The 17,343-nt window shown below is 35.1% G+C and overlaps 1 protein-coding gene across 1 annotated transcript in view; it reads right to left on the reverse strand.

Annotated features, from left to right (window-relative positions):
- Window positions 1-17,343, reverse strand: part of EYS (eyes shut homolog) — a 1,675,061-nt gene that overhangs the window by 404,451 nt on the left and 1,253,267 nt on the right. Inside the window, 1 exon segment of the mRNA XM_063097631.1 lies at window positions 16,829-17,049. Coding sequence (XP_062953701.1) covers window positions 16,829-17,049 — 221 coding nt within the window.

A 17,343-nucleotide genomic window follows, 5' to 3' on the forward strand; every position in this document is an offset into this window, starting at 1 on the left:
TCGGCCCATTTAATTTATGTTTACATCAATGCATTGGATAAAGATTAGTTTATGCTTACATAAATATCTGAAGAAACAGGACAGAAGCAGGATCATTTTAAACTTCAGATGATCTAATCAGTGTGACAATTAATAGTGAAAAACATAACATGATCATAGAGAGAAGAACTTAACAGTTAATGAGCTGCATCTGAGTCTGGGGGTCATTATTTTCTAAAGTGAGAGAGACTTACATTATTTATCCCATCACAACCAGACAGAAAAGAATTGTTTTTGTGGAACATGTTTTGCAGAGTGTTTTTGCACTAGAGAGGAATCCCTTCTAAAGTGTGAAAGTGTCATACAATTTTGGAAGAATAAATAAAAACAGAATTAGCTAGGTCATCATGAGCTCAACTGAGAGAGTCTGTGCTTTAAAGATAGATGGAAACATGTTCACTAGCAGAGACTTCGAGAAGCCCCTAAAAATACATATTATTTCTAAAAATAGTGAACAGTTTGATGTAGAGCAGTATGGATCAGAACAGAAAACGGATCAGCATCATATGAGTAAGATCAGATAAGTGTATTTTTAAATTAATATAAACCATGATTATATTTATTAAATGTGATGAAAACCTTTATACATACAAAGCCAATAGAGTTTGTATGAGGGTCACAATTATCATCAAAGTTTCTAGCTTTAGGCTGAAATGTAGAAGTATAATTCTAATCCAGAGATTTATGAAGCATTAATGTGGGATGTTAAAGCCTTAAAGTATGTAAATAGTAAAACATTAGAGGTCATTTTAAAAGACAGCATTTCTATTGATCTAAATGTGAATTAACCTGTTATATGTGAATTACTTCTTTTTTTTAATAATACAAATGGTTTTAAAATGAAGGGCACATTGCTTTAGACTAGGGAACAATTCTACACAGATATGCTTTGGGCTTTCAAACATATGTTTAAACATCTGAACAATGGTATGGTTGATTTCACAAATTCTAATTGTGTCCAGAGTTACACATTCATCATTTTTAGCAATTCTCAATGTTGGCTATTTTCAAGTGATTGCACAGTAATCTTTTTGGATATTCATATATAATGCTTTTGATAACCTCTTCACAAAGTGAATTATAAATCAACTAAAAATGAAAAGGTGTACAGTTCTCAAGTTTCAACCTAGAAAGGGAACAGATATACAATATAAATTCATTGTGTAAGAAAAAACTCACCTTGGCTTTTTGCCTTCTATTTCCTTTTGTTTTTATTCTTTCCATTTCCCAAATGTTAACTGTGTACAGGTTCTTTTCAGAACACAGTTTTGGCACTACACATACTAATTTGAATAAGGGAACTAATTTTAAGTGGTTCTTTTGAATTTTTTGCCAAGATATGACAGATGTGCTGCAATTTGGAATCCACAGAAGACACGACTTTTAGATTCTTTCTCAAACCAGGTGTTAAAAATTTGTGAAAACAAACAAAAAAGCCACTGTTACTGAAAATCTCAAACTGTAGAAATTTTCAGTAGTTGTTTTGTTGAGTCATTAAAGTGCATCTTGTTGTAGTTGCCATTTTCTATGCTTCTTTTATAGCAGTAGAAAGAAATATAACTACATAACTATTCATGAATATCCACATTCCACAGGATATACCTGCACATATCACAGAGCATACACATGCTATGTACATACTAGTATCTACACAGGTTAAAGATATGGTGAAGTGAATATGATAATAAAATGCCACAGAAAATCATAATCATAGAAATGTCATAAAAAGATGTAATTAAATATGTTAATTAAGACCCTCTAAACATGATCACCAGTCAGCATTGCAGGATTGCAGGTTGAGGTATATGTGGCTAGAGCATATCTATGGGGTTCACATTCATGTCAAGGAATTCATTCTTTGATTAATGGAAGAGTATTAGCAACAAAGTTAACTAGTAAGTCCTTGACTCTGGAGCAATATGCTATTTGACATGCATGTGATATATGTGTAAAATTATGCCAATAAGATAAAAATAAGAAGTACAATTTGTCAAAAACATTTTAGAAAATTTATATCATTGGTTTACTTCCACTCTAGTTGAAAAGATACGTCATCTCATTTTCTTTATTCTGAATTCTATTCAGAATAAGATCTAGAAGAAAATCTAGAAAATAATCTTCAGTGATTACATGATACTCTAATTTGGTTGAGTTAGTTGAATTTTTTGAGGGTAATAAATATTTGTAAAGTACTATAAAAATTAAGAATTATTTCGTTTGTTCAGGATAAGAAATTCTAGCAAAAGTTCAGATAAGTATCAAAAATATTTTGTCTAGCTCTTTGTTCCCATGTTTTAGATGCTATGATAGCCACAGGGAAACATTCCAAGAAATTTTTATTAGTTTTTCTTGAAGTATATTTGTAAATACCATGGTACAAATATTTTATATTTTATTTACAAAAGGAGAGACAGGTAAGAGTATATATTATGGGTTTTTTCAATAAACCAAAGTTAGGAGGGCTGCCTGAATATTCAGGGCACAGACTGAAGTGAATATAAAATTTGAAAAAATGTTTAAATTCAGAACTAGTTTGGATAGGGAAAAAATTAGGGATGTGTCTCTAATTTGCTATAGAAGGAAGCAATTTTAATAATTGTTTCTTTCTTTCTAAACACCATAGTATGTTTTAAACATACTTAAATAGCTAAATGGCTACTCAGCTATTTAAAAAAAAATAGTTCTTTCCAAATTTAACAAAAGATAATTGATTTCTCCCTATATCTGGTATGCTAGATGCCAAAAAGATATAAGAAAGTCACTTTCTTCAATATTTTACCATTTAGGAGGGAGACATAAGTTAATATACTATGAAAATATGAGTAAATACACCAACAGGATACTATCAGAACAGAGTGGGAAACTGAAAGCAGTTTGGGATGACAAAAGATGGCTTCCCAGAGAAAATAATAATTGAGCCAAGTCTTTGAGGAAGAAAAATAGCTCACCATGTGAAGAAGGATGTTTCACACAGAAGAAACACTGGAGGGCTCAAGGAATGAGACAAGAAAGGACATGGAATGTTGGGGAATTATAGATCAACTAGTGTAATTGGATTATAGGTTTGGATGGCAGGAGGTTGGAGGAAAACAAAGCATGCATCAGATCATGAAGGACAATAGGTGTCAGGTAAAGAAATGTGTTTGGAAGAAGAATCCAGCACAGATCCTTTAGAAAATAATTCAGTAACAGATCCAGATGAGTGAAACACTTGGGAGTCCAAGAGAAAACCCCAGGTAATCATATGCAAAAATAAATCATATTCTTGAACTCTGCTAGGGAAACAAAGTCTCTCAATTAGAAATAAAAAACTAAGTGAGAATGTGGACTTCAAGATATTCTGTACTCCTAACTCCAAACAGCATCTTTTCTCCCAAAGTCCTTTGTTTCTCAGGAGTTGTTCTGTTTGTGAGTAACTCAGAGAAAGTGTATAAGAGAAGCCCATGGTAGAATTCCCAAGCTGGAAAAGATTAGGATACTTTGTTGTTGAATTTAAGAGGACAGAGAGAAATACCCTGGTGTGGTAGATGCTGTAAAACATTCAATGTCCAATCCTGCTGTCTTCCTTTTCCCACATGTACTGATCTTGAGAGCACTCCCTTAATAAAATCCCTGGATTATACTATCTGTCTCAGATTCTGCCTCTCAGGAAACTCATCCTGCAAAAATTGGGTAGCAAAGTAAGAAAAGAGCCTGACTAACAAGCTTTTCTGCCCAGGTAAAGGACAACCCTGCTTGTTTCATAGGCTGCCCTCAGTCCAAAGTCCAGAGCAATGGCTGAATAGAACCCAAGAGGTTTCATGTTAGATACCCAACCTAGGTGTCAATAAATTTTACAGCTCAAAGAGGCCCTCAGATTGATTCCAACTCTGATGCTTCAAAGATAGAGACACTGAAGATCATGCAAGTACTGATTCCTCCAAAGCTACCTAACTAGTTAAGGGATGGGCTGAGAATGAATTTTGTCTCTCTCGCACCTAGTCTTTTTCAGTAAACCCGTGCTTCTCAAATACATGCATCCCCAGGAATCTGCATCAGCATGGCAGATTTGCTTTACATAGGAGAAACATGAAAATTCACGGAAAATGATTTCAGTCACTGTTTATCAGAATTCTTATTAAAGTCTCCAAACTGCAAACAATGGATGATAATTACCTCTTCTTCTAAAGAGGGGTATTTAACATATCTCCAAAAGAATCCCTCAGAAATTGTGGCTAGCAGGACGCTTGCTAGCAGAGCCGAAGAAATTTGAAGGACTTTGTTGTTATCTGTGCATAGAGAGAGAGGAGTTTGTGGGAGAACTTGACATGTGTTCCTTGAGAACTGCAGAACTCTGGGCATAGAATGACTCCATCCAAACCTCTCCACTAAGAAAGGACCAAACTCTAGCATGGGCTCCATCAGCCTAAGGCTGTGTCCCTAGGATGCCCCCCCTCTTCCACTCTCACCCCACCCCCTCTTAAAGTGTCTGCCTGAGAAAGCTCAAAGCTGCCAGGCTGTAGATAGGCCTCTGATCTCCTTTTCTCAGAGCACTTACTGAAATAGGCTGACAATCTCGAATCCTTGAATCCTTGAATCCTTCTTTTGACCCTTTGAGATGTATATGCATCTCCTACAACTCAGAAGTGCCTTTCTCAGGGACATGAGAGCCATTCTTCAAAATGTAGTCATCAAGAAGTATAGAGCTTCTATTTCTCAGTTTGTGTGGGAGGATAGAATCTGACTTGGGATCATTGCCAGCTAGCAGTCACAGCTGGCTTAATCACATTTACACTGGCCAACCCTTTGTAATTCTTCACTTCCCTTACTAGATTTGAGTCCCTGCTCACGCCTATCCTTCATTCTCCCTTTAAAATGCCCAATCACTTCTGCACAAATCAGAAAGGAGCTTAGCTGTTTCCCTTACTGACAGTAATTACTGAATAAAATCTGTTTTCACCACTTTAACTGATGTCTGGCGGTGTTTATCTTTGACATCTTAGAGTTGGGAGGCAGGAAATGGAAAGTGGGGCCTGCCTCTTGCTGGGAGAATCCTGAAGGTAGTTGGAGAGTTACAGCAGCCTGCAAAGTTAGCGAGGAGAGGGAGGATTCACCCATGGGTTTATTTGCACTTCTACTAGTTGGCAGGACAGTGATGCCTGAGATTTTCTGAGATCCATTTACTAAGGAAGGTAGCTAGGCTCAAGTCATTTAGAAATACATCATCTTGTCCAAGAATGAGTCCACCTTGTCAGGTGCACCAGCCAAAAAGGGCAGAAATGTGCTTCCCTGACAGTTGCTAAAGGGAATTTGCAGGATATCAGCTGCACAATCTACAACAGGCAAATGTGTTGTAGGGAATAACCAGCACACCACTGATGCACTTGAGATGACAGAATGTGTTTACTGCTCATGCTAAATTACAGTCAACAACTTCTAGGGAATATGACCTTTGACACTTTTCTTGGTTCCTACTATCTTGATCTGACCCTGGGGACACTAGCATTGATGAGAAAGTGTATCAAAGGGAGAGACAGGAGAATGTGAACAGTTTCAAATAAGGTGCAGAAGAGAAGTTTTAAATTAGATTATACTTCTCAATACCTGCAAATGACTTGAAAGCTGTGGGATATACCCAGGCTGTCACAAAATCAGGAGGAAAGATAAGTCTAATAGAATTTCTCTTAAATTGGTGCTGGAAGAAATTAAATTATTTTTAAGTAACCCACAAGTAAGGTCACTTAATAACTAAATACATTACTATGTCAATATAGATGGCATTGTCTCAATGCTTACACTCTTGTGTTTTTTTTTTTTTCTGTTGTTGTCGTTGTTTGTTTTTTTAAGGAAAATAATGGAAATGTGGAGTAGTTAAAAGAAGAACATTTGGGATTAAACACACCCTGGTTTGCGTTCTGCCTTTGCCAAGCACTGCATTATTCACCCTCCCCCCATTCCCATTATTTTCTCTGTGCTCAGTTTCTTCATCAGGAGAATGGGTATATTAATAGTTGTGGTTTACACATTTTGTGGTATATTCCCAGCCCACCATAATTCTTGCTTCTTGGGAGTCTGCTTTCTGATCTGCAGGGTAGATCAGTGAGCTGACTCTCAGCAAACAGGCTGGAATGGCATACTTTTGGCCAGAATACTTGAGTGAGGGGTGGTCCCCTTTGCCAAACTGAACAGTTAGTGTCTGTTCCCCAGGGTTGATCCAATAATGAATGATACAGCCCTTCCTTGGGAGAAGGACTATACAATGTTGATTCAAAAGCCACTGTCAGTCAGAACATGGTAGGAAGAATGAAACATGACTCCCACAGGGAAAGTACCAAGTGCTTTTGTTTCTAGTTTTAGTTCCATTCTGGAGACAACTTTGCATTCCCATTCTGGGGTTCTATGAGATTCCTTCTTTATATTTTTTAAAGAAAATTTCTATCTTTGTTTATATTAACCAGGTTGACTAGTTCGAAGAGCTTGAATTCAAATCCCAATTTCAGAATTTACTGGCTAACAATAGACAAATTACTCAAACTCTCTGCCTTCATTTTCTCTCCTGAATTATGGGAATAGAATAGTATTTACTTCAAAATAATATTCATGAGGTTCAAAGGAATCACTGCAGGTCAAGATTAAGAACAATGCCTAACACGTATTACACGTAAAATAAATGTCAGCTATTATTGTTTATTGAATTGGTTTTTGTAACTTGGAGACAAAAAAGAATGTTGAAATGAATAAATGAATGAAATTAGAGGAATTGTTTTTCTCTTCATTAATTTGTTTTAGCCTCATATTTAGTATAAGGAAATTATTGGTACTTACAGTTTTCCGTTACAAAGAAACTCATAGAAAGTCATTCTTACATATTCATGTTCATGAAAGTATACTGCTGTCTTTGTCCAGAACATTCTCTTCTCTGCTTTTCAGAAGGCTGGAGTCCTTTCATTTTTTAGTTTTGGCTTAAATGACAATTCCTCATAGTGGACTTCTAAATAGACTCTGAGAGTTTTTATACCAATTTTACAAACACACACACACACACACACACACACACACACACACACACACACACACACACACACACACGCTTCTTTATAACTCTTGTAAATGACAAAGGACAGAGTGTATATCTATCTTATTCACCAATATATAGTTAGTGTTAGAGGCAGTGCTTAGCACATAATAAGTATACAGTGAAATCTTGGTAGTGATGGATGAATGACTCCATCTAACTTAACTTATAAATGAATAAATATATTAATGTAAGAATGAGGGAGAATTCCAGCAGAAGATTCATGGTCCATTTCTGTGTGAAAGGCCATATATATATATAGACAGCATAAGCCTAAGCAGTTAAGAGTGTTCTGGAGTTTGTTGAATACATTGTTAATGCTTGCATATTTTAGTGTCTTGACTGAGACCTTACATAACTTCAGCTGCTTCCATCTTCTCACATTCTACTCTAATCATACCTGTAAATGGAAAAGTTTCTTCATTTTCTCCCCACATCAGTAATTTTGTACAAACAACACCATTACAACTGTTAGGCCATTTTCCTTAGTTCCTATAGAATTTTGCAGTCTGATATGGTATCCACCAGTGCTATAGTTTGAATATTTGTCCCCTCCAAAACTCATGTTAAAATTTAATTGCCATTGCAACAGGATTAAGATGAAAGAAATTTAAGAGGTGATTTGGTCATGAGGGCTCCACTCTCATGGGTGTAGTTGGTGCTGTTATAAAAGGGAAGTTTGGCCCCCTCTTGTCCTCTCTTGCTTCCTCACCTTCTTCCACGTGATGACCCCGCAAGAGGCCCTTGTAAGATGCTGGCAGCTACTATTGGACTTCCTTTCCTCCCAAACTGTGAGCTAATAAATTTCCATTCATTATAAACTACTCAGTCTCATATATTCTATTATAACAGCACAAAATGGATTAAGATAACCAGACAAGTAGCTGTTGAGCACTTGAAATTAGTTTGAATTAAGATATGCTATAAGTGTAAGGTACGTATTGAATTTTGAAGACTTAGTGTGAAAATATATATAATGTATTCTATTAATATTTTATATTGTAGAAATGATAATATTTTGGATGTATTTGGCTAAATAAAATATATTACTAAAGTTCATTTCTTCTGTTTCTTTTTAATTTTATATGCTGCAACAGGAAAATTTAAAACATGCATATGTGCCTTGCATTTTATTTTTATTGGATAGTGCTTCTATAGAACCATTAAAAACTAAGTATTTTATAATTACTGAATTTTCAAATTATAACTTCTGCTTAAACATTATAACTTTAGAGTGATTTTATAGGTAGTATTATAAGAAATTCTAATTTTCTTTTTTCTATTTTTATAAGCAAATTTACTTTAGAAAAAGGACCATTGTAAATTCATCAACTGTTATGTTTGTATGTCTACAGTCAAATATATCGATATCTATCAACCTATCTAGAGATAAATTTGGCACAAATGAGGTCATTACTATCCTAATTTACATAAGTTTATGCAATTGTTTATCTCGAGTACACACAATTGAATATATATTTTTGTAATTCAACTTGGTATCTACAATGGAAAAACTTGGGAGGACATGTGGTGTGGTAGATAAGATGTTGAATTTGGGGTATGGACATTCTAGATTTGCACTTAACTAGCAGTTTACTTAAGCTACCATACTTTTTAACATTGTTTCTGCACTTGTAAAAATATTAATTTCAACTAATTGCGCTTCAAGGTATTTTCCAATAGTAAGTTATCCTAACAGCACTACAAAAAGACCCTAAACATATATTTTAATGATCTTTCATGTTTCAAATTTTCTGTGTGTGTATGTGTGTGTGTGTGTGAGAGAGAGAGAAATCTTTTAGAAACAAATACGTATGCATGCAATGAAGTTGTGGCTCTTGGGGAATTTAGCACTGAAGTATAAACATAAGATAAATTATATTTCCCAGTGTGCACATGTACTTGTACTTACAAATGTTTAGCCAACTGGTCATCCTTGCTTTGACTGTAACCTTTTATTGAATAGGCCCTCATCACTTGCTTTATTATCCATATTGTTTGTAACATGGTAAAGTTTTACAGCATATTATTTGGTTTTTCTGAGGATAGGAGAGGCAGAAAATGGTGCAAAAAAGGGAGAGAGAAAGGGACCTTTAGTGGGCTTGTTTTTATAATCACATTTCAAACTACATAAATTAATTGTATTAGTCCATTTTTGTTTTGCTATAACAGAATACCTGAGACTGGGTAATTTATAAAGAATAGAGTTTTATTTGGCTTATGATTCTGAGACAGCTGCATCTGGAGTGGGCCTCAGGCTGCTTCTACTCATGGTGGAAAGTGGCAGGCAGCCAGCGGGTACAAAAGGATCACACAGCAAGAGGAAGCAGGAGAGAGAGAGGGGAGGTGCCAGGATCTTTTAAACAACCACCTCACAGGCACAGAAACTAATAAAGGGAGAACTCACTCACTACTCCCACCCCCCAGGGAGAGCATTAATCCATTCCTGACAGATCAACCCCCGTGACTCAAAGAGCTTCCAACACTGCCACTTTGGGGATCAAATTTCCGCATCAGTTCTGGAAAGACAATACATCCAAACTCCATGATAATACATTAAATAATAATTCATTAAATAATTTGATTAAATAATTAGATTAAATGATTCATTTAAATAATTAAAATAATTTACTAAGTATAAATTAATAATAAATTAAATAATCCAAACTTCACAAAATAATTCAGATTTCACAAAATGATACATTAAAGGATATAAACCTGATTGAGAAGGGGTGGACTAACAGGTAAAAAACTACGCTACCTACCCTAAGTGAATCATTGTGCAGGATATATTATATATATGTATTGAAACAATACACTGTACCCCACAAAAATAAGTATAAGTAAAATTGAACAAATCTATATTATATTTTGCACAGAGAACACAAAGATCTGCTTTACTTCCAAATTATTAGGAAACATTAAGGTTAAAAGAGCTTTCCTCCTATTTTTTTTAGCCGGCTGTAATTACTATTCAATTTTTCTTCCCATCTCATCCCCTTCCCCACTGTAAACTTCCTATATTCTACTCTCAGATTCATAATTCTGAGGCGCAACCCTGGTCATTATGTCTTTTGTTTGACTGAAAACCATTGCTAATTAATTCATATTTTAGTCTGTCACTTAGGGTTCTCTGAAGAATAGGTCCCACTTGATTTTCCAGTTTTATTTCTTAGCTGATCTCACACGTATCTCCTCCCAAGCCAAACTAGGCAATTCTTTGCTCTTTCATGTATTTCTTCATTCTAATTCCTCCAACTCATCCTTTTAAGCACTATTCCAGATGCCACTTTCTCCATGGAATAGTTTTCCTGATGATCTAAATTGAATGTAAACAAAGGAAAAATTTTTGTAAAAATATTTTGATGGTGTGTTTATGGTGTGTTTGCAAGGAGGAAAGGCAACACAATTTTGCGCTAACTTATTCTGCGATATAAATGAATAAGAAAAGACAGAAATTCAAGGAGAAATTACAGAACAGGGGAGTGCTGAGAAAAGAGAAGGGAAATATCTGAAGAATGGAAAGGACTAATATTCATTTTAAGGGGTATGTGTGTGCAGGTGCCTGTGTATGCACACATATGTGGGTGTGTGCTATGAACACTTTTTGTGAATGATTATATTTTTGTGTGGAAATGAAGAAGAGGATCATTGCATGAGATCATGGTGGATTGCATGGTCTAATTATAACTTTAGAAGGCTAAGGAAAGATACTGCCTTTTGTCCCTCTCTTCCTTCTGCACTGGTAGTGGGCTAGCCTATGGTTGAGGTTTTGCCAATTAGACAATTTCAGAAAGTCGCTTGGGACTCTGAATCTTGAGCAAGAGACACAGAACACAGTGACAGCTTAAGCTTATGTCTAGTGGTGATGGTGATTAGACCAGCCTGTTTCTGGATGAGCCTCACTGTGGTTCCTATTGCCTGGCCTTCTAAAACATCCTACAGTGCATTTTCTAAGCTGGTTTTACTTACTTCCCTCAATTCTGTGAGCACCAGATATCCATCTGATAAATTTCCTTTTCTGTATGATTATGTAAGTCCTCTGAGAGATGACCAGAGGTCCTGTGGCAGGCAGAATAATGGCCCCCCAAAGATGTCCCCATCCTTAATTCTGGAATATGTTCATATATTACCTTACATGACAAAGAGGAATTGAGGTTGCAGATAGAATTACGGTTGCTAATAATCTGCTTATTTTGAGATACAGAGATTATCTTGGATTATCTCAGTGGGCTCTATGTAACCACAAGAGTCCTTAAATGTAGAAAAGGGAGGTGGACAGGTAGGTCTGAGTGATATGACATGAGGAAGATTAGAAGCACCATTACTTGCTTTGAAGGTGGATGATGGGGCTAGGAGCCAAGGAATGCAGACAATTTCTAGAAGCTGGAAAAGGCAAGAAAATGAATTCTCCCCTAGAACCTCCAGAAGGGAACACTGCCCTCACAAAACCTTGATTTTAACCCTCTGAGACTTGTGTCATAGTTACAAGCACCAAGATGGGGAGGGGACTATATTTTCCTACCAGCTGAGCATAGTGCTCTCTGCTGAAGAATGCAGTAGCCAATAGCAGAGAAGAGCAGAGCAGATTAGAGATCTCCAGCCTGACCCTGCCTTCAAAAATGAAATCTTGTGTCTTTGACAATAGGTCATCATGTCTCCTTTCAGTTCCTGTCCTTGACTTCAATCACCATTCATTTTCATTTTCATATTTCAGCAGTTGTCATTTACTGATAAATATGCAGCATTGCTCTCTCATTTCAAAGATAGATTTTCAGACATGGGCATTATGTTTGCAAAGGCAGATACCTATTTCTTAGTGCTTTTCTGATGATGTAGACCATCAGTGCTCTGGAAAGGAGATAAATCATTGTTACAAGAACCTTACTAATGCTCTCTTTCTCTGCCTTCTTGGTTCTGGAATGTCTGACATTTTCAGCTATTTGCTTTAAAGTTAATAAATAAATTCAGGCTACTCTAATATATCTTTTAAATATATCCCAGTTATGGTAAAAAACAAAGACAGACAGTAAGGCAGTCTTTGTTTTTTAACAAGACAAAATATCTAGTAAAACCTTTCATTTTTATTTCTAGGTTTGCAATTTACTCAGTACAGTTAACCTTTCAACATATATGGAATATACACAGACAGGATATCAAATAAAACAAAAGATTGAGTGTTTTTTAATGTACAGCATTTAAATACTCCTTTATTATACTATTTATAAAACTGTTTTATAGAACACTAAAAAGTATGGGGTTGTTTAAAAATGTTAATCCTATAATTAATAGTCAGAGGCATACGCTTTCCCTCAGCATCAGGCACCGATATGCTAAATCTGTCACTCTGAACTTTACAGTAGGAGACAGCCATCTGCCTGCATGCAGCCATATAAAACAAAGCAAGAATATGTGATGTTATGTTTCCCCTGGTGAGATACAGGATTGTTATGATAAAGTAGGCAACAGGGTTTAGCTGATATAAATTAAGATGACATGTGTTGAAAAAAAAATAACATATTAAATCAAACTAATTCTATAGATCAATGATATTAGGTGATTGGGTACAGACAATTTGATAAAATAGTGCATATGATGTAATGACAAGTAGATAAAAAATATGTGTATGGGTAACCTGTTATTGAGTCCCATAGCTTCAAAATCCCTTTCTCTGTGTTACTGAATCTAGTGCTATTTTAGTCAAGACCTATACTTTAATTTACACCTCCATTTTGCTGTGAAACATCAAGGCTGTTAAAATAAAATACTTTAACATTCTCTTACAGGTTAAGAATATTAACTGGAAGTACAAAGGAGCAAGGCTTGTGAAGAAAAATCAATTTCCAAAGTATCTTTACAGTTAGACATCTATGCAATTATATTTTTTTTCAGAGAGTCATGTTCTTTCATCAGTTATGTCTAGATTTTTTCCGAAATTCAAATACTCTTAAATCTACTTTCTACATTTTAGTTTAACTGAAATCATGACAGAAAGATACCACCACTCTTATACAATACTTTTGGGTCACCTAACATGTATTTCAGCTTAATTTTAGGTGGATCATGATAATGCCTTCTTCATTAAAAATGTATTAGATCAACATTAATTTCTTCAGTTTTCTGATTTTTGAAATTTTATTTTTTAAAGAAAACTCTCTTTTGCTCCTGAAATTAAGATGCTTTTTATAAACAAATAAAAGAATGGGACAATTTAAAAATCTCATGCCATGCCATCACATTAAAGTTGATTTTCTGACTAGTGCAGCAATATAGCCTGGTGGTTAAATGTGAGGTGTGGAGCCAGCCAAGGTTACTTCTAATCCCATTCCTTACAATGTGCAAACTATGTGACCTTGAGCTAGTAATTTAACAACTTGAAACTTTAGTTCTCTCATTTGTAAATGGGGTTCATTAAGAAAGCCTACTTCAGCTGGGTTTTTCTAAGGGTTAAGTGAAATAAGAAGCATGAGCACTAAATGCAATGTCTCGTAAATCAGAACTCTTCACAATGATATTAGGCAAGTTTCATATCTGAAGCAGAAGTTCAAATGTTATAGATGTTGATTGTATTCAATAAGGGAATCATTTAAGAGTGCAATAATGTAAACTGTGATTTTTAAATACATATAATAAATATGAATAAATAAAGATAGACAGATGATAGGGAAGATTTAGGGACTGTTTATCCAAAGCAAGGTTTTTACCAGGCAGTTGAAATGCACTGAAACTGGCATATAGTACTGTTTATTGAAACCTACACTTAAAAATTGTGGTTTCTGGCCAACCTGGATCATGCTATAAAAAGTTTCGTCTTGGTACCAGATTCCCGAATCACAGGCCTTAGGCAGTAGTCAACATCCATCAGTCTGGATTCTAAGGCACATACCATTACATATTGTATACAGATAGTTAAGCTGAAAAAACAAATCTGCTCCAGGCTTTCTTTATGACTGAAAAAAAGAAAAGCACTTCATTCAAACTTAAGGTGTAGGTAAATGGTTAAAAAGCGATTTAAAATAAATGTCTACTATTTTTACATTTGGAAATAATATTCCTAGTTCTGAAAATGCACATCACACCGAACTCTATGTATTACACTGAAATATTTCCCAAGAAAGGAGTCAACAGCAAAATTACAAATAATACTATGATATCTAATAGTTTAAATTAAAGTCTTATTGCATGAATTTTGTTTAGTGTATTGTGTGCCTTAGATACTACTGAATTAAAGTTTCTTTTATAGATTCTGTAGGGGGGCATAGAAAATTGTAGTAGAATTGTAGAAAAATATAACCTTAATGTACGCAGTCTTGTAACAAATGCTTAAGCAAAGCACCTTCTAAGGGGCCATACAAGGGTCAGGCCCGAGCACACTAAACATTAATAGCCCCCACCTGGTTCCAGGAAATGACTGGTTCCTTATCTAAAAGCCACCTGGCCAGGCCCCGGGGAAGATAAACGGTTCAGAAATGCACTATTGGGGTGCCAGCCTGCTAAAGCCCACCTGTAAACCTAAAGGCGTCACAAATAACCAACAACTCATCCTGTCACAAGATCTGTTCAGAAAAACTGTATAAAAACTGCTTGTATTGTAAATTCGGGGTTGCTTATGTCTTGAATGCTGAGTGACCCCAGCATGCTGGAAATAAACTCCTCTTGCTTGATTGCATCAGACTCTGTCTCGTGGTCTTTGTGAGGTGAGCTATCCCAGCGTGTGGGGTTTGTGCATGGTGCACGGATCTTACAATGCATTTTTCTAGTTGGTAATAACTATTAATAAAAATATTAATCCAGTTTCTGATTGTTATGCACTTAGAAATATTCTGTAGTGGATTACCTAATGTTTAGCAAAACACCTAATTTATTAGTTTTTTAAATATTATAAATTCAACAGGAAAACAGTTAAAATGTAGAAGATAAAAATTACATGGAAAAATTAAGATAATTCTAATACGAATATAGGGCAGATTCCCTTCTTTTCCTGAGGTCAATTTCCTACATTAAGTATAGGTTACTCTGTGAAGTGTTAAAGTTACTAGACAAAGAGTTAAAGGAAAGAGAATTGGGGATTCAATGAAACAGAGAGGAATGATGACTTAGTTTAGAGGAGATAAACTAACATTTAAACATTAAAATATCAAAGTGTATTTTAAGGGAGGTAATAAGGGTATTTTTCTAAGACTCCACCTAGCACAAAATTAAAGAAAAAAAAGCCCTCTCAGTTTTAAATGATTAAGTGTGGATCTAAATGAGCTTTACAACCCCAATTATTTCCTAGAATGCTACTCATAGACTGTAATTTAAATAATCTCAAATTAAAGCAGAAACCAAACATCATGATATTTTGAAAGTGCATGAAATATTTGTCCAAAAAATCAAGCCATAGTGATGTGTTTTCAAAAGCATTTTACAGATAAAAAAATAGATTTTAAGAACATTTACATGGAGATTTAAAATGAGCATGAAAATAGAACATGTTTTCATTTCTGTGCTTTTTCTTATTTGTTTGCTTACTTGGCCGAATATTAAAATATTTCACAGCAGTCACACAAGGTCATTTGGGAAGAGCTGACTAACACATATCTATACCAGTGAATTAGCTTTAGGAGGTCCCGCATTTTGGTATGAAAAAAGGGAGTTATTTAATGCACTCTTGGATAAGTAATGAAATTCTCTGCTCTCTGAATCATAATCCAATAATAATCCTCATCCCCGCCTCCCTAATTTAGAACTAGTGATTAATTTTACACAGACAACAATGACACTTTGCAGCTATCAGTGTAGGGCCATGTAGTCAGCTACATCATGACTTAATGCATTTGTAATCTGCCCAGGGCGTTCCTAGCTTCAGTTGCCCAGCACTGTACTAATTAACTGAAAGCCTCTTAGGAAGCTCTTAGATGCCGACAATAGGGGAATGTTTTTTGATTCATAAATAGCTCCACTAATGCTAAAACCATATTCTTAAGTATGAAAAGATAATGTATTCTTAAACACTAAAATAATTTAAATATGGGGATCTGCTTATGAAATATAAAAATGTTGTAATTTGATTAACAAGCAATAAAAATATATTAATTAGAATCTAATTGTCTTTATGGTGAGAAAGGAAAGATTCACTGTAATTTTAGAAATAACTACATCAATTATGCCATATTTGAATTTTAACGTATATTTTATGTGGGAATTGAAAAATACAGTCCCTCTTTACGTGTGGGTTCCACATCTGCGGATTCAACCATGGATCAAAAATATTAAGGAAAAAACTATAAAAAATAACAATACAACAATAAAAAATAATACAAATAAAAAATACAGTATGACAACTATTTACAGTATATTAGGTATTGTAAGTAATCTAGAGATGATTTAAAGTTTACGGAAGTATGTGCATAGGCCATATGCAAATATTAGGCCATTTTCTATAAAGCACTTGAGTATCCACAGATTTTGGTATCGAGGAATCTTGGAACCAATCCCCTGCAGATACCAAGGGAGGACTGTATATTTTGAATGGCATTCCTAAGGCGCCTGCACACACACACATGCAAATTTAGGTTTGCTTCTTCATTACTGAACTAAGAGGGTTCTATCAGTATTCATTTTTAAATAAATTTATAAAGATGCTTCTCATTTGTGCTAGCATTCATTAGTACATTTTATAATATGTTCCAACTCTTCCACTCTAGAGAAGTTTCTATAAAGAAATACAGAAGGATAATGAAAATTGATTACCTTTTTCACAGAAACGGCCAGCAAAATGTAGTGGACAGTCACACCGGAATGAGGCTGCACCACTTGAAAGGAAGACGGGATGGCAAGTACCTCCGTTGTGACACACATCCTCCTGGCAGACAGAGGGTGCTACAGGAGAGGGGCTGAGGGAAGTCCACGTGGAGTCAGCACCGGAAGGAGTAAGGAAGGAAGCCATTGGAGACAGAGTAAAATCCCGGGGTCTGTGGTTTATAAACAGACCAGAAAACAAAATGTAAGTAAAAGTACTAGGAACTTAAGTAGAAATACTAGAAAATATGGTTTAAAATAAAACGGAATAAAAACAACATTGATCCAAGGTTTAACTGGGGCAAATAAAATTATCACGTTCATTTTGCAGTTATGTAGTTGCAAAATGTAGAAAATGTCTGAGCTACGTAATGGGGCCCTGAGTGAATCGTGGAGCTGTAGTCGATCTATGTGGTTTTAAGAAGCTAAATTAATTTCTTAAAAGTAATAAGAAACCTGGAGGAATT

Source organism: Cynocephalus volans, chromosome 5 (assembly GCF_027409185.1).
Source record: "Cynocephalus volans isolate mCynVol1 chromosome 5, mCynVol1.pri, whole genome shotgun sequence".
NCBI lineage: Eukaryota > Metazoa > Chordata > Mammalia > Dermoptera > Cynocephalidae > Cynocephalus > Cynocephalus volans.